This window comes from Durio zibethinus, chromosome 23 (assembly GCF_047325235.1).
Source record: "Durio zibethinus cultivar Kanyao isolate XHJ-2024 chromosome 23, ASM4732523v1, whole genome shotgun sequence".
Lineage (NCBI taxonomy): Eukaryota > Viridiplantae > Streptophyta > Magnoliopsida > Malvales > Malvaceae > Durio > Durio zibethinus.
In genome coordinates, this window is record NC_143184.1 from 26,135 (window position 1) to 49,528 (window position 23,394).

Here is a 23,394-nt window from a genome sequence, read left to right on the forward strand (position 1 = left end):
TTGAAATAGATAATTATACAAACAGTTATAACTATTTATACTAGTCAAGCCAACAGATTTATTTTTTAAATCCATTACTTATTAATTTTTAGAATAATAATAAGTAGCATTACTTAATTCTTAATAAGGCCATGTTAATAGAAACAATTATTTTATGACAAAATAAATTGTCATAATGATTTGAAATAAATAATTTTTCAAATTGATATAACTATTTGCATTGGTTTGGTGAATAGGTTTATTTTTTAAATCTTATATTAATTTTCAAAATATTAATAAATTAATATTATTTTATTTTGAATAAGCTTATATGAACAAAAATATTTGTTTTACAACAAAACAAAAGGTCATAATGATTTGAAATAGATAATTATTAAAATAGCCTTAACTATTTGAATTGGTTCGACAAACAATTTTATTTTTTAAATCTCTTAGTTATTAATTTTCATAATATTATTAGATTAGCATTTTTTTATTCCAAATTAGCTTGTATGAAGATAAATAATTGTTCTATGACAAAACAAAAGATCATAACGATTTAAAATATATAATTATTCAAATAATTACATAACTATTTGAACTGGTTCAATAAGCATAATTATTTTTTAAATCTCCTACTTATTAATTTTTGAAATATTAATAAACTCATTTTATTTGATTCTGAATAAGCTAGTATTAAAAAAAAAACTTATTTTATGATAAAATAGAAGGTCATAACAATTTGAAATAGATAATTGTTCATATAGTTATAAATATTTGAATTGGTTTGGCAAACAAATTTATTTATTAATTCTCTTAGTTATTAGTTTTTGGAATATTATTAGATTAGTATTATTTTATTTTGAATATGCTTGTATAAACAAAAATAATTGCTTTATGATAGAACAAAAGGTTATAAAGATTTAAAGTTTATAATTGTTCAAATAATCAAAACGGTTTGAACTAGTTTGATAAATAGATTTATTTCTTAAATCTCTTACTTATTAATTTTTGAAAGATTAATAAATGATTATTATTTCATCCTAAATAAGCTTGAATGTTCAAATACAATAGTTATTTGACCAAACAAAAGTAATAATGATTTGAAATATATAATTGTTGACATGGCCATAATTATTTAAACTGATTTGGTAAATAGATTCATTTTTTATGATGTTCTAAAATAAATAATTGTTTAGATAGTCATAACTATTTAAACATGTTCAGTAAGCAAATTATTTTTTTAATTCTCTTACTCATTAATTTTTGGAATATTAAGAAATTAGTATTATTTTATATCAAATAGGCTTATATGAACTAAAACAATTGTTTTATTATAAAACAAAAGGTCACAATCATTTGAAATAGATAATTATTCAAACAGTCATGACTATTTGAACTTGTTCAGTAAACATATTTCTTTCTTAAATCTTTTACTTATTATGTGTTGAAATAATAGTAAATTAATATTATTTTAATCTAAATAAACTTGTATGAACAGAAACAATCATTTTATAACAAAACAAAAAGTCATAACAATTTGAAATAAATAATTGTTCAAATGGTAATAAAGATTTGAATTTGTTCGATAAATAGATTTATTTTGTAAATCTTTTACTTATTAATTGTTTTAATATTAATAAATTTATATTATTTTATTTGAAATAAGCTTGTATGAATTGAAAAAATCATTTTATGACAAAACAAAAGGTTATAGCGATTTCAAATAGATAATTGTTGAAATAGTCATAATTATTTAAACTTGTTCGATAAACAGATTCATTTTTTAAATCTTTTAATTATTAATTTTCAGAATATCAGTAACTTAGCATTATTTTATTTTGAATAAGCTTATATGAACTAAAATAATTTTTTATGACAAAACAAAAGGTCATAACAATTTGAAATAGATATTTATTCAATTAGTCATGACTACTAGATGTAGTTTAGTAAACATATTATTTTTTTAAATTTTTTACTTATTAATTATCAAAATATTAATAAATTAGTATTAATTTTAATCCAAATAAGGTTGTATGAATTGAAACTGTTGTTTTATAACAAAACACAAAGTCATAACAATTTGAAAAAAATAATTGCTCAAATAGTCATAACTATTTAAAATAGTTTGATAAATAGATTTATTTTTAAAAATATCTTAATAATTTTTTAAAATATTAATAGATTAGAATTTTTTTTATTCTGAACAAATTTGTATAAACAAAAACATTTGTTTTATGAAAAAAGAAAAGGTAATAATGATTTGAAATAATCATAATTGTTTAAACTAGTTAGGTAAACAAAATTATTTTTTAAATCTCCTATATATTAATTTTTGAAATATTAATAAATTCATTTTATTTTATTCAATTAGTCATGACTATTAGACGTAGTTTAGTAAACATATTTATTTTTTAAAATTTTTTACTTATTAATTATCGAAATATTAATAAATTAGTATTAATTTTAATCCAAATAAGGTTGTACGAATTGAAAATATTATTTTATAATAGAACAAAAAGTCATAAGAATTTGAAAGAAATAATTGCTCAAATAGTCATAACTATTTGAATTGGTTTGATAATCATATTTATTTTTTAAATCTCTTATTAATTTTTTAAATATTAATAGATTAGAATTTTTTGATTTTGAACAAACTTATATAAACAAAAACATTTGTTTTATGACAAAAGAAAAGGTAATAATGATTTGAAATAGTCATAATTATTTGAACTGGTTGGGTATACAAAATTATTTTTTAAATCTCCTACATATTAATTTTTGAAATATTAATAAATTTATTTTATTTTATTCTAAATAAGCTAGTATGAATTGAAAATTTTGTTTTATGACAAAACAAAAACGATTTGAAATAGATAATTGTTCATATAGGTTTAACTATTGGAATTAGTTAAATAATTGTTTGATGACAAAACAAAAAGTTATAACGATTTGAAGTATGCAATTATTCAAATAATCATAACTATTTAAACCGGTTCGGTAAACAAATTTATTCTTCAAAACTCTTATTAATTTTTGAAAGATTAATAAATTAGTATTATTTTATTTCGAATAAACTTGTATGTTAAAAAATAATTATTATAAGACCAAACAAAAGGTAATAATGATTTGAAATAGATAATTGTTGAAATGTCCATAATTATTTGAATTGATTTGGTAAACAGATTTACTTTTTAAATCACTTACTTTTTAACTTTTGGAATATGAATAAATTAGTATTATTTATTTCAAATAAGCTTGTATGAACTGAAACAATTATTTTATGACAAAATAAAAAGATAATTATTCATATAGTCTTAACTATTGGAACTGTTTCAACAAATAGATTTATTTTTTAAATCTCTTAGTTATTAATTTTTAAAATATTACTAAATTAGTATTATTTTATTTTAAATAAGCTTATATTAACTGAAACAATTATTTCATAATAAAATAAAAAGTTATAATAATTTGAAATAGATAATCGTTCAAATAAGAACTAGTTCAGTAAACAGATTTATTTTTTAAATCTCCTACATATTAATTTTTGAAATATTAATAAATTATTATTTTATTTGAATAGGCTTGTATGATGAAAAACAACTATTTTATGACAAAATAAAAGTTCCTAATGATTTGACACAGATAATTGTTTAAATAACTATAATTATTTGAACTGATGGCTTATTTTTTAAATCTCTAACTTATTAATTTTTAAAATATTAATAAAATAACATTATTTTATTTCAAATAACCTTTTTATAAATCGAAACAATTGTTTTATGATAAAAGAAAAGGTCATATTTATTTTAAATATATAATTATTCAAATAGTTATAATTATTTGAACTTATTCAATAAATAGATTTATTTTTTAAAATTTCTAATTTATTAATTTTTGAATGTTAATAAATTAGTATTATTTTATTTCAAAAAAGCATGTAAGAATTGAAACAATTATTTTATGACTAACAAAAGGCCAGAACAATTTGAAATAGATAATTATTCTAATAGTTTTAACTATTTAAACCGGTTCAGCAAACCCATTTATTTTTTAAATCTCTTATTAATTTTTAGAATATTATTAATTTAGCAAGATTTTACTTCAAATAAGCTTATATGAAAAAAAGAATTATTTTATGACAAAACTAATAGTCAAACTATTTGAACTGGTTCAATAAATAAATTTAGTTTTTAAATCTCTTATTAATTTTTAAAATATTAATAAATTAGTATTATTTTATTTTGAATAATTTTGTATGAATAGAAATAATTGCTTTATGACAAAACAAAATGTGATAACGATTTGAAATAGATAATAGTTCAAATGGACATGATTGTTTGAACTTATTAGGTAAACAAATTTATTTTTTAAATCTCAAAGTTATTAATTTTTAGAATATTAATAAATTAGTATTATTTTATTTCAAATAAAATTGTATGAATAGAAACAATTGTTTTATGACAAAACAAAAGATCATAATGATTTAAAATAAATAATTATTCAAATAGTTATACTTATTTGAACTCACTTAGTAATTAGATTTATTTTTAAATATTTTGCTTATTAATTTTTGGAATTTTAATAAATTAGTATTATTTTATTTTGAATAAGCTTTTATGAATAGAAACAATTGGTTTAGGACAAAACAAAAAGTCATAATGATTTGATATAAATAACTATTCAAATAGTCATAATTATCTGAATGTGTTTAGAAAATGTATTTATTTTTTAAATTTTTACTTATTAATTTTTGGAATATTAACAAATTTATATTATTTTATTCAAAATAAGCTTGCATGAATAGAACCAATTGTTTATGACAAAACAAAAGGTCATAATGTTTTGAAATAGATAATTGTTTAGATAGTCATAACTATTTGAACATGTTCAAATATATATATTCATTTTTTAATTCTCTTACTCAATATTTTTTGACATATTAATAAATTAGTATTATTTTATTTCAAATAAGCTTGCATGAATTGAAACAATTATTTTATTACAAAACAAAATGTCACAATGATTTGAACTTATTTTGTAAACATATTTATTTATTCAATCTTTTACTTATTATTTGTCAAAATATTAATAAATTAATATTATTTTAATTGGAATAAACTTGTTTGAATAGAAACAATTATTTTATGACAAAACACAAAATCATAACAATTCAAAATAAATAATTATTCAAATATCATAAAGATTTGAATTTGTTTGGTAAACTAATTTAGTTTTTAAATCTTTTACTTATAAATTGTCTAATATAAATAAATTTGTATTATTTTATTTGAAACAAGCTTCTATGAACAGAAAAAATCATTTTATGATAAAACAAAAAAGCTATAGCAATTTCAAATAGATAATCATTGTAATAGTCATAATTGTTTAAACTGGTTTAGCAAACGAATTTATTTTTTAAATATTTTAGTTATTAATTCTCAAAATTTTACTAAATTATTATTATTTTATTCTGAATAAGCTTGTATGAATTGAAATAATTATTTTATGATAGAATAAAAGGTTAAAACAATTCGAAATAGATAATTATTCAAATAGTCATAATTGTTCGAATAGTCATAACTATTTGAACTAGTTTATAAATAGATTTATTTTTTAAATCTCCTATTAACTCTTGAAATATTATAAATTAATATTATTTTATCTCTAATAAACTTGTATGTTGAAAAGCAAATGTTTTATGATCAAATATAAGGAAATAATGACTTGAAATAGATAGTTGTTCAAATGGCCATAATTATTTGAACTAATTTAGCAAATTGATTTATTTTTTAAGTCTCTTAATTATTAATTTTTTAAATATGTATTATTTATTTTGGATAAACTTTTATGAACTAAAACAATTGTTTTATGACAAAATAAAAGGTCATAATGATTTTAAATAGATAATTGTTCAAATAATCATAATTGTTTGAACTTGTTCAGTAAACATATTTATTTTTCAAATCTCTTGCTTGTTAATTTTTTTAATGTTAATAAATTAATATTATTTTATTTTGAATAAGATTGTATGAATTGAAACAATTATTATATGACCAAATAAAACGTTAGAACAATTTTAAATAGATAATTATTCTAATAGTCTTAACTATTTGAACTGGTTTAGTAAACACATTTATTTTTTAAATCTCTTATTATTTTTGAAATATTATTAAATTAGTATTATTTTTATCCAAATAGGCTTGTATGATCAAAAACAATTGTTTTATGAGAAAACAAAGATCATAATGATTTAAGATTGATATTTGTTCAAATAGTCAAAACTATTTGAACTGGTTCAAAAAATAGCTTTAGTTTTTAAATCTCTTGCTTATTAATTTTCAAAATATTAATAAAGTAGTATTATTTTATTTTGGATAAGCTTGTATGAACTAAAACAATTGTTTTATGACAAAACAAAAGGTCATAATGATTTGAAAGTGATAAATTATTCAAATAGTAAAATCTATTTGAACTTGTTTGGTAAACATATTTATTTTTTTAAATCTCTTGCTTATTAATTTTTTTAATGTTAATAAATTAGAAGTATTTTATTTTGAATAAGCTATTTCAAATCATTATTAACTTTTTTTTTGACATAAAACAATTGCTTTTCATCATATAAGCCTATTTTGAATAAAATAATACTAATTTTAATATTTCAAAAATTAATGAGTAGGAGATTTAAAAAATAAATCTGTTTACCAAACCAATTCAAATAGTTATGACTATTTGAATAATTATATATTTCAAATTATTATAAACTTTTGTTTTGTCATAAAATAATTATTTATGTTCATACAATCTTATTCAAAATAAAATAATACCAATCTAATAATATTACGAAAATTAATAACTAAGAGATTTAAAAAATAAATTTGTTTGAAAAAAATCAATTTAAATAGTTAAGGATATATGAATAATTATCTATTTCAAATCAACATGACCTTATGTTTATTAGAAAACAAATGTTTTTATTCATATAAGTTTGTTTGCAATAAAATAATATTAATTTATTAATATTTTGACAATTAATAAGAGATTTAAAAAATAAATCTTCTTACTAAAATAGTTCAATTAGTTATAATAATTTGAATAATTATTTATTTCAACTTGTTATGACATTCTGTTTCATTAGAAAATAATTGTATATGTTTGTAGAAGTTTATTCAAAATAACATAATTCTAATTTATTAATATTCCAAAAAAGTAATAAGAGATTTGAAAATTGAATCTGTCTACCCTACAAGTTCAAATAGTTATGATTGTTTGAATACTTACCTATTTCAAATCACTATAACTTTTTGTTTTATCATAAAATAATTTTTTCTATTCATACAAGCTTATTTCAATTAAAATAAAAGAACTTTATTAATATTCAAACAATTAATAAGCAAAAGGCTTAAAGAATAAATCTATTTACCGAATAAGTTTAAATAGTTATGACTATTTAAATAATTATTTATTTCAAATCATTATGACTTTTTGTTTTGTCATAAAACAATTGTTTTTGTACATACAAGCTTATTTGGATTAAAATAATATCAATCTATTAATATTTTGACAATTAATAAGTAAAAGATTTTAAAAATAAATATGTTTTCGGAACAAGTTCAAATAATCAAAACTATTTGAATAATTATCTATTTCAAATCGTTATGACATTTTGTTTCATCATAAAGCAATTGCGACAATTCATATAGGCTTATTGAAAAATAATACTAATTTATTAATATTCTAAAAATTAATGAGTAAGAGATTTAAAAAAAAAATGAATCTATTTACCGAATAAGTTCAAATAGTTATAACCATTTGAACAATTTTCTATTTCAAATCATTATGATATTTTGTTTTGCTATAAAATAATTGTTTCTGTTCATACAAGCTTATTCCAAATAAAATAATATAAATTTATAAATATTTCAAAAATTAATAAGTAAAAATTTAAAAAATAAATTCATTTTTTTAACACGTTTAAATAGTTAAGTCTTTTTGTTTTGTCATAAACCAATTGTTTCTATTTATGCAAGCATATTCAAAACAAAATAATACTAGTTTATTAACATTCCAAAAATTAGTAAGTAAAAGACTTAAAAAATAAATTTGTTTACCTAGCAAGTTCAAATAGTTATGATCTTCTGTTTTGTCATGAAACAATTGTTTCTATTCATACAAGTTTATTCATAATAAAATAATACTAATTTATTAATATTCTCAAAATTAATAGGAAGGAGATTTAAAAAATAAAGTTGTTTACCTAACAAGTTCATATAATCATGTCCATTTGAACAATTTTTTGCTTCAAATCTCTATGACCCTTTGTTTTGTCATAAAACAATTATTTTTGTTCATGCAAAATTATTCAAAATAAAATAATATTGATCTAATAATATTTTGAAAATTAATAAAAGATTTTAAAAATAAATCTATTTACCGAAACATTCAAATAAATGTGTTTTAAAAACATTTGAATACATGCCTATTCAAAATAAATTAATACTAATTTATTAACATTCAAAAAATAAATTTGTAAAAGATTTATCATAAAACAATACTAATTTATGATTATTTGAAAATTAATACTAATTTATTAACATTCAAAAAGTAAGTTGTTATAACCTTTTGTTTTGTCATAAAATAATTGTTTCAGTTCCTAAAAACTATCTAAAATAAAAAAATACTACTTTATTAATATTTTGAAAATTAATAAGCAAGAGATTTAAAAACTAAAGCTATTTTCTAAACTAGTTCAAATAGTTATGACTATTTGAACAAATATCAATCTCAAATTGTTATGATCTTTGTTTTCTCATAAAACACTTGTTTTTGATCAGACAAGTTTATTCGGATAAAAATAATACTAATTTAATAATATTCCAAAAATTAATAAGAGATTTACAGAATAAATGTGTTTACTGAACTAGTTCAAATAGTTAAAAATATTAGAATAATTATTTATTTCAAATCATTATGACCTTTTGTTTATTCATATAATAATTGTTTCAATTCATATAAGCTTATTTAAAATAAAATAATACTAATTTATTAACATTCAAAAAATTAATAAGTAAGAGATTTGGACAATAAATTGTTTACCAAACAAGTTTGAATATTTATGACTGTTTGAACAATTATCCATTTAAAATTGTTATAACCTTTTGTTTTGTCATATGACAATTTTTTTAGTGCATAAAATTTTTTCCAAAATAAAATAATGCTACTTTATTACTATTTCCAAACTTTAATAAGTAAGATATTTAAAAAATAAATCAATTTATTGAATCAGTTCAAATAATTATGGCCATTTAAACAACTATCTATTTCAAATTGTTATTACATTTTGTTTTGTCATAAAACAATTGTTTTTCAACATACAAGCTTATTCAAAATAAATAATACTAATTTATTAATATTTCAAGAATTAATAAGAGATTTAAAAATTAAATCTGTTTACTGAATAGTTTAAATAGTTATGACTATTTGAATAATACAATTGTTTCTATTCATTCAAGCTTATTCAAAATAAAATAATACTAATTTAGTAATATTATAAAAATTAATAACTAAGAGATTTAAAAAATAAATATGTTTGCCAAACTAGTTCAAGCAATTAAGACTATATGAACAATTATTTATTTCAATTTTTTATGACTTTTTGTTTTGTCATAAAATAATTATTTTAGCTCATGCAAGCTTATTTGGAATTGAATAAAATAATTTATTAATATTTCAAAAATTTATAAGTAAAAGATTTAGAAAATAATTCTATTTACCAAACTAGTTCAAATAATTATAACCATTTGAACAGTTGTCTATTCCAAATCTTTATTTTTTTTTGTCATAAAACAATTATTTTGTTAATATAAGTTTGTTCGAAATAAAATAATACTAATTTCTCAATATTTAGAAAATTAATCAATGAGAAATTTAAAAAGTAAATTTGTTTACCAAACCATTTCAAATAGTTTTGACTATTTGAATAATTATCTATTCAAATCATTATAACCTTTTATTTTGTCATCAAACAATTGGTTCTGTTTATACTATTTTATTCAAAATAAAATATTACTAATTTAATAATATTTTGAAACTTAATAACCAAGAAAATTAAAAAATAAATCTAATTGTCGAGCTAGTTTAAATAGTTAAGACTATATGAACAATTATCTATTTAAAATTGTTATGACCTTTTCTTTTGTCATAAAATAATTATTTTGTTTATACAAGCTTATTCTGATTAAAGTAATACTAATTTAATAATATTTCAAAAATTAATAAGTAAGAGATTTAAAAAATAAATTTGTTTACCGAATTAGTTCAAATGGTTAAGATTATTAGAACAATTATCTATTTCAAATCATTTTGATCTTTTCATTAGTCATAAAATAATTGTTTCAGTTCATACAAGCTTATTTAAAATAAATTAATACTAATTGATTAACATTAAAAAATTAATAAGAAAGAGATTTTAAAAAATAAATCTATTTATTGAACAAATTCAAATAGTTATTACTATTTGAACAACTATCCATTTAAAATTGTTATAACCTTTTGATTTGTTATAAAACAATTGTTTTAGTTAATACAAGCTTAGATGGAATAAAATAATACTAATTTATTAATATTTCCTAAATTAATAAGTAAGAAAGTTAAAAAATAAATTTGTTTATCAAATCAATTAAAATAATTATGGCTATTCGAACGATTATCTATTTAAAATTATTATAACCTTTTGTTTTGTTATAAAACAATTGTTGCTTATCATACAAGCTTATTTGAAATAAAATAATACTAGTTTATTAATATTTCAAAAATTAATAAGTAAGAGATTTAAAAAATAAATATGGTTACCGAACTAGTTCAAATAGTTATGACTATTTGAACAATTATCAATCTCAAATCATTAAGATCTTTGTTTTGTCATAAAACAATCATTCTGATCATAGAAGCTTATTAGGTTAAAAATAATACTAATTTTATAATATTTCAAAAATTAATAAGAGATTAAAAAATAAAAGTGTTTGTCGAACCAGTTCAAATAGTTAAAACTATTAGGATAATGATATATTTCCAATTATTTTGACCTTTTGTTTAGTCATAAAATATTAGTTTCATATCTTACAAGCTTATTCGAAATCAAATAATCCAAATATATTAACATTCAAAAAATTAATAAGCAAAAGATTTGAAAAAATAAATCGATTTACCAAATAAGTTCAAATAGTTATGACTATTTGAACAATTACTTGTTTAAAATCATTATGACCTTTTGTTTTGACATAAAACAATTGTTTCAATTCATAAAAGCTTATCCAAAATAAAATAGTACTAATTTCTTAATATTTCAAAAATTACTAAGGAAGAGTTTAAAAAATTAAATTTGTTTACCAAAAAAATTTAAATAGTTCGACTATTTAAACAATTATCTATTTAAAATCGTTATGACCATTTTTTTGTCATAAAACAATTGTTTCAATTCATATAAGCTTATTTGAAATAAAATAATACTAATTTATTAATTTTCTAAAAATTATTAAGTAAGTGATTTAAAAAGTGAATTTGTTTACCGAATTAGTTCAAATAATTATAGCTATTTCAAAAATTATCTATTTTAAATCATTATTACCGTTCGTTTGGTCATATAACAATTGTTTTTTATCATTCAAGTTTATTTGTAATAAAATAATACTAATTTATTAATCTTTCAAAAATTAATAAGTAAGAGATTTAAAAAATAAATCTATTTATCGAATCAGTTTAAATAATTTTAACTATTTGAACAATTATATACTTCAAATCATTATAAAATGGTTATTTCTATTCATACAGGCTCATTTGAAATAAAATAATACTAATCTAATAATATTCCAAAAATTAATAATTAAGAAATTTAAAAAATAAATTTGTTTGCCAAACTAGTTCAAATAGTTAAAACTATATCAACAATTATCTATTTCAAATCGTTTTTGTTTTGTCATAAAATAAAATTTTTAATTCATACTAGCATATTCGAAAAAAACAAAATGAATTTATTAATATTTCAAAAATAAATATGTAAGAGACTTAAAAAATAATTTTATTTACCTAACCAATTCAAATAATTATGATTATTTGAATAATTATTTTCTTTCAAATCATTACGGCCTTTTGTTTTGTCATAAAATAAATATTTTTGTTCATATAAGTTTGGTCAAAATAAAATAAAAATAATCTCTTAATATTTCTAAAATTAATAAGAGATTTAAAAAATAAATTTGTTTATCAAACTAATTTAAATAGTTATGACTATTAGAGCAATTATTTATTTCAAATCGCTATGACTTTTTATTTTGATATAAAACAATAATTTCTATTCATACAAGTATTTAGATTAAAATAATACTAACTTATTAATATTTTGATAATTAATAAGTAAAAATTTTAAAAAATAAATATGTTTATTAAACTAAATTAAATAGTCTTGACCATTTGAATAATTATCTATTTCAAATCATTATGACCTTTTGTTTTGTCATAAAAACATTTTTTTAGTTCATATAAGCTTATTTGAAATAAAATAATACTAAGTTATTAATATTCTAAAATTTAATAATTAAGAGATTTAAAAAATGAATCTATTTACTGAACAAGTTTAAATAATTATGACTATTTGAAGACTCATCTATTTAAAATCGCTATAACCTTTTGTTTTGTCATAAAATAATTTTTTAGTTCATACAAGCTTATTTTGATTAAAATAATACAAATTCATTAATATTAAGACAATTAATAACTAAAAGATTTAAAAATAAATCTATTTACTGAACAACTTCAAATATTTATAACTATTTGAATAATTATTTATTTCAAATTGTTATACTATTTGATTTCTCATAAAACAATTTTTTTTATCATACAAGCTTATTCATATTAAAATAATATTAATTTATTAATATTTTGATAATTAATAAGTAAAAGATTTAAAAATAAAATATGTTTACCGAACAAGTTCAAATAGTCATGACTATTTGACTATATATCTATTTCAAATTATTGTGACTTTTTGTTTTATAATAAAATAATTTTTTTATTTCATATAAGCTTATTTGATATAAAATAATTTTAATTTATTAATATTCCAAAAATTAATGAGTAAGAGAATTAAAAAATGAATCTGTTTGCCGAATATGTTCAAATAGTTATGACTATTTGAACAATTATCTATTTCAAAATATTCTAACCTTTTGTTTTGTCATAAAACAATTGATCTTGTTTTTGCAAGCTTATTTGAATAAAATAATATAAATTTATTAATATTCTAAAAAATAATAAGTAAAATTAAAAAAATAAATATGTTTTCTAAACCCCGTTCAAATAATTATGACTATTTGAACAATTATCTATTTCAAATCATTATGACATTTTGTTTTGTCATAAATTAATTTTTTTCTTCATAAAAGCTTATTTGAAATAAAATAATACCAATTTATTAAAATTTTAAAAATTAATAAATAAAAGATTTAAAATATAAATCCATTTACTGGGCGAGTTTAGATAGTTATACAATTATTTATTTCAAATCATTATGATATTTTGTTTTGTCCTAAAATAATTGTTTTTATTTATACAAGCTTATTCAAAATAAAATAATACTAATTTATTAATATTCTAAAAATTAATAAGTTAGAGATTTAAAAAACAAATTCGGTTACTGAACAAGTTCAAATAATTAGGTGCATTTGAACTATTATCTATTTCAAATCATTATGACATTTTGTTTTATTGTAAAACAATTGTTTCTATTCATACAAATTATTTAGAATAAAATAATAATAATTTATTAATATTTTAAAAATTAATAAGAGATTTAAAAACTAAATTTATTTGTCGAACTAGTTCAAAAGGCTATGACTATTGAACAATTATCTATCTCAAACCATTATGATCTTTATTTTTTCTTAAAACAATTATTTCTATTCATACATGCTTATTCGGAGTAAAATATTGCTAAATTAACACTATCCTAAAAATTAATAAGACATTCAAAAAGTAAATGTGTTTGCCAAACCAGTTCAAATAGTTAAAACTATTAGAACAATTTTCTATTTCAAATCATTTTGGTCTTTTGTTTAGTCATAAAATAATTGTTTTAGTTCATATATGCTTATTCGAAATAAAATAATAATAATTTATTAACATTCAAAAAATTAATAACTAAAAAATTTAAAAAATAATTTTATTTACTGAATTCAAATAGTTATGACTATTCGAACAATTATTTATTTCAAATAATTATGACCTTTTGTTTTGTCATAAACCAATTGTTTTTATTCACACAAGCATATTCAAAATAAAATAATACTAGTTTATTAATATTCCAAAAATTAGTAAGTAAAAGATTTAAAAAATAAATCTGTTTACCTAGCAAGTTCAAATAGTTATGACTGTTTGAACAATTATTTATTTCAAATAGTTATGATCTTTTGTTTTGTCATAAAACAATTGTTTTTATTCATACAATTTTATTCAAAATAAAATAAAACTAATTTATTAATATTCTAAAAATTAATAGGTAGGAGATTTAAAAAATAAATTTGTTTATCAAACCAGTTCCTATTTGAACAATTATCTATTTCAAATCATTATAACTTTTTATTTTTTACCCTTGTTGTCTCTAAACCGTGTCCAAACGTGTCTTTACCATTTCAGGATCGTGCCCAACTTGATTTTTATTTTTTTGCCGTGTCCCGACGTTTCGGCGGCGTATCCGTGTCAGACGACACTAGTATGGCAGGAGTGGGCGCGTGCCGTTTCTTCATAGGTTCTCGTTGTTTTTCTGGTTATCCAATTTGTAGCAACTGTAGCAAGGCTTCATGCGTTTCTTTTGGGTGTTAAAAATTCTTATCCTAAAAGAAAAACCACTACTAGTCTAGTACTACTACCTCTCGCAGTTTGATAACGAGCTTCAAGCATTCTGGAGTGAAGCACCAAAGGCCATGCAGACAAGAAGGATGAACCCTGCTGGCCTGTCCTGTAAACGCCGTAGGGTTTAATAAAAAATTTAACAACTATTACATTTATTTGGGTAACCGCGGGTTGTGGCAGAAGCCTGAAAGGATTGTGGCATATTAACGTGGATTAATTCTATAAGGGACATAAAATCATTTTCGGAATTTTCAGAAACACTGTTTTACTTATGGCGTCAGGGATTACAAAAAGGCATAGCACCATAAATCTCATAAAACTGGTTCTGTTCCGCATAGCATGTATCAAGGATAATAATCACGCAAGAGAACAATTTCTTTTTTTTCTTTTTTTTGGTAGAAAAAGGAACACACATAAGGAACTTCAATTATGTGCAACTGCAAAGAAGCTACGCAAGACAATATGGGAGCTTTCAGAAATGGAACGCTTTATTACCAAATGTAAATGTATGTATCATAATGAGGTACGTATGTTCAATGGAAAGAATGAAATAACTAAAAGATCAGTTCTTGAGAGGGGAAAATATCTTCCTATAAAGAATCAACGAATGATAACTATCATATATATATTCTCAATATATGACAACATCTATCTTGCCTTGAAAAAATACATACCCATGCAAGCAGGATGGTACATGCAAAGACAAAATGCAAGTACTGTCGAAAAGCGTTTGCAGGCTGCAGTTGCTCTTAAATTGGCGCCCCAATGAATCATCATTGCCCAAAAATCTTACTATCAAATTTTCCAAGGGATCAAATTCGGGGTAGCACCAGGAATTCCCAATTCTCAATGAAGCTATTTCTTGTAATGTAGCTATCATGTTGGAAGCCTTCAGAATTAAAGTGAGTGGGTATGTACATTGTTGCACATACATTCTGGAACCGGATACTTTGTTACATCCCTTCCAGCTTTGCTAGTCCGGAGTTCTGGCTGCCCTAAAGATTCATGGTGCAATTCCTTTATGATCCTGTTGAACTCTCCTTCGAGGAGAGAAGAGTTCAGAAAATAAGGGAGCATATGTCTTTTGTTTGGAGTTATATACTTTTTATGCCCTGCATACGCTCTATGTCCCTGTATTAACAAACAACAGTAAAATTTCTGTTCTAAAAGTAGCAGCAGAGAAGCATGTGGTTTAAAAAAGATAGGTATATTATAACTCAGTATTTGACTTGAAAAGAGCAAGAAATAAATAAAAAAATAACAGAGGGAGAGTGCATGATTCTTGTTTCATAGTTGAAGGTCCAAAGCACAAAAAATGGTAGTAACTGGAGAACTAGTGCTAACAAAGACTATTATGGCTTAATACCTGAATTGCGTGGCCCATATTTCCACCGTGAGATGGCATGAAAACATCGCTTTTCTCAGAAACTATATAGTCGATGGCAGCCATAATAGAAGCCTTGTTAGAAAATGGTTCTAATTCTCCAGGCAATGCAAGATCTTCCTTATTGTAGAAATGGGGAAATTCTCTGGTTAACGGTAACAAGGCTTCTTTCCCACCCAGTGGTTGCCCTCCAGCCCAGTATATTTTTGCACTCCTAGGAGCCCCCAAAGCTTTAAGCAACCTAAAGTATACAACAACACATATATAACAGCCCAGTTCATAAGAAGATTGTTCAACACAAACTAGGTATCAAGCGGAACATATAGCATCACACAACTTTACGTAACAGAACTAGCTCTTACCTAGTCACTTCAAAAGCATTCAAGGGGCAAAGTCCTGCAAGCTTTCGCTCATGGTAAGTCATGTTTCTTCTTGCAGTAAGAAGCTCAGGCCGTCTTCTCCTTTCATTATGGATCATATTATCATATTCCTTGCTCAAGCCTGGAAGGCAACCAGTCCTCACCCATACATCCTTCTCCATTCGAAGATGCAGAGCAAGGTAGGGTCCCTTGCCCTGCATTCTCTGAGCGAGCTTGTTACCAAGTTCAAGGACTGGTGGAGCAAATCTTAATGCTTGAAATGCCACCTGATATTAGATAATGAACAAACTAGAATCTGCTAAATTTTGGAATTCTATATAATTCTAGAAGAAACAATAATAGATCAACAGAATTTGGCAAAGAATAGTGGAAAGTTTTCCACATCACAGTTGGAAGTATAGTCTTGACCTAGAAGCTAAGAGCAAAATTTCAAGTACCTTGCAGCGAAGCTTTTGAAGATCAGGAGGAAGATCTTTAGAGAGCCTTGAATCCAGACCTCGCAAAAGCAAAACTCCTTCCCTATTTATCTTTTCCATAAAGACAATCATATCAATATGAGCTGATTAAAAGAAAAAAAAAATTACTAGTTCATACTCAACATGTGCAACATATGTAATTGAGCATGACTTTTTAAATCCATATCTTTAAAACAATGTGTCACAAATCTACTAAGAAGGCCTCCATTCAACCAACAAAATCATTTGGCAAGTGCAGGATTATAACCAGAACAAACATGGATGAGGATCAAGCATGAGTCTTGGTGGCCTCAAAAGCTGAGATGAAATTGTTTAAAGAACTGCAATTATTGATAGTGGTCAGGGTGCTAAGGACATGCAAACAAGTGGGAATCAATTAGAAGCTTCTCCAACTACCATAATAGAACCGTAATGTTAGTTCATGCTTAATAACAAAAATGAATTTCTGGGGCATGATTCCAGTCAAAACATACAGACCTCCCAAATCTTCTTATTTCACAGCCAACCTCTAAGGCTTTGTTTGATAGGAAAGATAAAAAGAGGTGTGGATGAAAAACTTGTTAATCTAATATTCATAATCACTTTCCTATTTTATAGCTTAATCATTAGATTAACAAGTTTCCATACTCACCCGTTTTGATCTTTCCATCCAAGCAAAGCCTAAGAGACAAGTTTGCAAAGATAAGCAAACTATAATACTTGCTGAAATAACATAGCGGAAAAGGATCCATACCCGCTTTAGATAACGTGAACGAATCCATTGAGGCGAGACATGAAGTGGAGTCCGATTCTCCTCTACCGGCCTTGCCATTATATGTGTAGAAGGCAATGACGATAGTATACGCACATCATCGGCAAGAACTCTCTTGAAATGAGCCAAATCGAATATATCAGAAAATTCACTGCAAGCGAAAAAAAAAATCACCCTAGATGAAATAAGAAACGATTAATTAAACTTAAAAATGAAGCTTGAGTCGGGGACATATATATATATATATATATATAAGTATCTATTCTAGCAGGATGAGAATTGAAGGAATGGAGGTTAAATTAATGACCCAAATCCGCATAGAAGAGAGGTAGGCATGATTTGTTACCTTTCATCACCCCAGATGACGTTGACTTGCAAGACGGGAACAACGAAAGCAGCTCCAAGTATCCTGGCAATGACAACAGCATCCACAATCTGATTTCTTTGCTGATTCATGCCACCTGAAACCACCACCAGCAAATACTTTCTCCTGTCCTTCACAATGGCCTTAGTTGCTCTTCTATACTCGGCACTGAAATCCAAGCACGGCCGGTAACCCATCCCATTAGGCTGCTTCCAAAACTCACTTTCCGAATGTAAATAATTAGGAGGCTGACCGTTATTATTAGCAATAAAAAAATCGTCTTTTTTACCAACTTCATCAATGCTTGAAGCAAAACCCAGATGCGGTTTTGGTTGAGTACTTTGGAGACATGGGTATGGAGAGAATGGGACCAAAGTGTCAACATTCCAGCGCAACCTCAACATGCCAACAAGGCCGAAGAAAAAGAGAGCGAACAACCAAACCCTTGGGCTTCTGCATGAATTGTAGCCAAAAAGGAACTTGTTTGAGTTCCTTTTCTTTGGAGAAACGAGAAGCGACTGGAGAGAAGAGGAGGAGAGAGAGTTGATTATCTGAGAAGGAACATAAATGTACGACTGCTTCTTGGCGTCACAATTCTTTGATTTTGCCATTAAACCAACTGATTTTCTTGTTCCTTGATGCAAGTACTTTTGTTCAGAACTAAAAATGAGATGTTTTACATTTCGGTTCCATTACTGATATTTTTAAGAAAGGAGAGAGAGAGGAAATGAAGGAGAAAGAGTGGGCGGCGGGAACGCGCAGTCTGATCAACTCAGTACGCGTTCTTGAAAAGGTAAGAGAATCAAAAAGAAAGTCATTGTTGAACGTTGAGTTTCTATTTTGGACTTTGTCTTTTCTACTAGAATTTTAGTTGTAAAGGATTTTTGCATCCAATCATTCCTTGGGCAAGGAAATTTTTTTACAAAAAGATTTTAATTTAAATTTTTTTAAAAAAAGTAATGTAAGATTAAAATTGGAACTTTAAATTTATTGGTATCAAATGATAGCGTAAATTATTGGTAAAAAATAATTATTTAATTTAATTTAATTCGAACATCTAAATACTTTCTTTTAATGCATTAAAATTTAGTATTACATTAATGGTTAATCATTATATTTAATATTAGAATATTATTTTAAATATTATTTAAACTAATTTTGAAGACGACCATTAATAAAAAGTATTACTACTATTACATTTATAATCATCATAATAAAAAAGGAAAGTAGCAAATATATATAATTATACTTAAATCGTGTTTTCTATTGCAAGTATGAAAACCATGGGATTGTTTGTTGCTCTGAATGTGATGACAATTATGCCCTTTCATTTTGACAATTGATCTTTTCTTATACTACATACCGGCCAGCCGAACAAGAGTGAAATCTAATATATATCTTATATTATAAGATACAAAATTATCATATAAAATGTGTTAACATGAATATTTATATGAATAGTCTCTTTTTATAATACATAAAATAATATTTATATTATATTATTTATCAAGTAACTCTATTTAATAAGTTATTTAAATTTAATATGTTTGAATAATTATATAAATTTAATATGTTTAGATAACTATTTTAATTCAAATAAAAATCTCTAAAATATTAAAAATTTTACATAAATTTTAAATTCAAATATATTAAATTATAAATTATTTTTTTAATTTAATCATAATTTCAAATATATATAGGCTTAATAAACTTTTATTTATTGTCAAATAATTTTATTTAATAAATTATATAAATTGAATATTTTTTGGTAACTATTTAAATTCAAATCAAACTTTATCAAAAATTAAAAAATTTACATAAATTTTGAATTTAAATATACTAAATCATAATTTATCTTTTCTTTTCAAATTTAATTATAGCTCTCTCTCTCTCTCTCTATATATATATATATATATTATATGTATATGTGTAAGCTTAATAAATTTTTATTTGTTAAAATCAAAATCTCAAAATAAAAATAAAAAGCTCATAAAATGAGAGTGTCACCCCCTAACCAATGTTAATTTATTTGTTATTATTACAATTAGAAATTGAAGAATACAATCTTTTTTTTATTTGATGATTATGATTTATGAGTTTTGACAAGAATGAGTAAAATTAAAAAAAAATAATAATCACATCATACTCATGAACAAGTAAATTCATATTTTGTCTTTATTATTCTTTTATTTCTTTTATTATCTTTTTTTTAGTTTTAAAAATAAGTTTGTGATGGTGTTGGATTGTTTTTTTCTTTGTTTTTGTAATATTGATTTCTTTTTAAAGATTTCAATAATGAAAAGAAAATGAGTATACATTTAGATTAGTTTCAACTAGGTAATAGGTATAGTTCATTACTTTTTTACATATTCTATTTTTTTCCTCTATTTATTTGTGTTTTCCAACATTTGTTTGGTTTTATTTACATTATAAGATATATACATTTAGGTTTGATTTATTCTAAAAAAATCGGTTCATATGTTTATATATATATATATTTATATATATAAACAGGATATTTACTATACATAAGTTTAAGAAATTTAAATTATATATATGTTTTTCAATTTGTATATTTTGTAAAATCAAATCTATAAAAATATTGAAAATTTTATATAAATTTTAAATTTAAATATACTAAATTATAAATTACCTCTTTTTTAATTTAATCATAATTCCAAATATATATAGGCTTAATAAACTTTTATCTACTATTAAATAATTTTGTTTAATAAATTATATAAATTTAATAGTTTTGGGTAACTATTTAAATTCAAATCAAACTCTGTTAAAAATTAAAAATTTTACATAAATTTTAAATTTAAATATATTAAATCATAATTTATCTTTTCTTTTTAAATTTAGTCATAACTCTACATGTATATATATATATGTATGTGTGTGTATGCGCCTACATGTGTATGTGAGCTTAATAAATTTTTATTTACTGAAATCAAAATCTCAAAATAAAAATAAAGAATTCATAAAGTGAGTGCATCACCTTCTAACCAATATTATTTTATTTGTTATTATTAGAATTAGATATTGAAAAGTACAATCATTTTTTTTATTTGATGATAATGATTTATGAGTTTTGATAAAAATAGAAAATAGCTAAAAAGAATAATAACCACATCATATTCACGAATAAGTAAATTAATTTTATGCCTTTATTATTCCTTTATTTTTATTTTTTAGTTTTAAAAATAAGTTTGTGATGGTGTTGGATTGTTTTTCATTTTATAATATTGATTTTTTTTTTTTTGTTTTTAGATTTCAATAATGAAAGGAAAATGAGTGCATATTTGGTTGGGTTTCAACTAGGTAATAGGTATAGTTCATTACTTTTTCTATATTATGTTATATTTTTTATTATTTTCCTCCATTTGTTTGTTTCTTCAAACTAATTATTTGGTTTTATTTGCATTATATGATATATGTATATAGATTTTATTTATTCTAAAATAAATTGGTTCATATGTTTATATATATATATATATATTTAGTTAAACTGGATATTTGTCATGTATAATTACAAGAGATCTAAATTATATATAATTCTCAATTTATATATTTGATTTATGTTCTAAAAAAAAAAATTATGTATGTAAAGTATACATGTAAAAAAAACAAGAACTAATAAAATACAAATGGTTATGAGCAAAGTAATAATTATGTTTTATAGTTCAATCATCATCATCACCACCATCATTATCATTATTTGATGTTTTATTTTTTGTTTAGCTTTATAAGATTTAATAATTTAAGAATATTTTGCTAATATAAATGTCTTTTACAATTTAATCTAATGATATATTTTTTATATATTCATATCAATATATAAATAATTATTATTCTTGACTATTTTCTTTTTAATAAGCCAAAATAAAATTTTATTAAAAGTAGTGAAATGGCTATAAATATCTAACCATAATTAAGAGTACAATAAAGTATAGAAAGAATACAAAACCTTAAAGAAATTGTACCAATATCATGTGAGGAATCCAAAAGCGTAAATATTAACATTTCTAACACTAAATATATATATATATATATAAACCAATAATAAAAATCTTGATTATTTAAAATTGAACTTTGTTTTTTCAACCAAATAAGAAAAAATGACTAGTAAAATTTTCATTGTTTAGTAAATGAATTGGAAAAATAATTTTTATGAAAAAGAAAAAATTTTTATAATTCTTTGAAATTTTACAAAAATTTTGACTTTGAAAAAATATTATAATATGTATAAACTTTTATTTAGTTGTACCTTAATATTTATGAATATATGATTATATATAATAAATCAATAAATATTCATTTTTTTTATTAAAGTAATATAAAAAATTAAGATTAATAAATTTTTTAATTATTAAAAATAATTAAAAAATCCCGCGCATGGCACGGGTTAAAAAACTAGTGATTGAAGTATAAATAATAATCATTTTAATGATAATTAGTAATAATTGCATGAGTTGAAAGTTAGAAAACAGTACAAAGAAATTAAAAGTATCTTTGGACAGACGATAAAGATTAATTTTAGTAGAACTTAAAATAATGAGAAAAATAAATTTAATTATTATAATAATAAAATTAAAATTAATAATAAAATATATATTTTAATAAAAATAACAATAATAATAAAATAAATTACAATGAGAATGGAAAATAACTTTAAAGGAAAAATTAAAAAATTAAAAAAATTTAATGTTTATAAAATTAACAAATAATTTAAAAATTATTAAACTATTTTTATATCAAATAATAAATAATTAATAAATAATTAAAATATAATAATATATTAAATAATATTTTCTACTATATTTAATTAACAAAATTATTTTATAATTTTTAAATAAAAATAAGTTAAATTATAAAGATATATTTATCTCTTTAATATAATTAAAAGGATAAAAAAAAAGAAAAAAAGCTGCCGAACATTAGCTCACTGGAACTAAAGCGTCGGTGAATAAAAGTTGAATTTCGCGGTGCAGTTTTAGACATCCAAACAACATTTCAATGCATTTTGTACAATTTTTCATGTAAAAAGTAAGTTCACCGCAGATGCGTTTAAAACCAAATGCACTCTATATCAATAAAAACAGTTTTTCTTTTAGAGTGTACCTTTGAAATTATTATAGTGCTCATTTGCGAGA

General features: G+C 21.7%; 1 protein-coding gene across 1 annotated transcript; it reads right to left on the minus strand.

Annotated features, from left to right (window-relative positions):
- Positions 1 to 15,353: 15,353 nt before the first annotated feature.
- On the minus strand, positions 15,354 to 18,916 carry LOC111313666 (O-fucosyltransferase 20-like). Its single transcript, XM_022914330.2, has 6 exons — positions 18,221 to 18,916; positions 17,857 to 18,025; positions 17,085 to 17,174; positions 16,630 to 16,913; positions 16,250 to 16,508; positions 15,354 to 16,014 (listed from the first exon to the last, which is right to left on the minus strand). Exons 1-6 carry the CDS (start codon positions 18,847 to 18,849, stop codon positions 15,781 to 15,783), a joined length of 1,665 nt encoding a protein of 554 aa, XP_022770065.2. The 5' UTR covers positions 18,850 to 18,916; the 3' UTR covers positions 15,354 to 15,780.
- Positions 18,917 to 23,394: the final 4,478 nt, after the last annotated feature.

What these genes read in the sequence shown, in the direction of transcription:
- LOC111313666 (XM_022914330.2), bottom strand. Translation starts at nt 18,849, where the DNA reads ATGGCAAAATCAAAGAATTGTGACGCCAAGAAGCAGTCGTACATTTAT. An exon ending in GTCATCTGGGGTGATGAAAG is followed by an intron (nt 18,026 to 18,220) that starts GTAACAAATCAT and finishes TTTCGCTTGCAG; the next exon opens with TGAATTTTCTGATATATTCG. An exon ending in GTTCACGTTATCTAAAGCGG is followed by an intron (nt 17,175 to 17,856) that starts GTATGGATCCTT and finishes TTTATGGAAAAG; the next exon opens with ATAAATAGGGAAGGAGTTTT.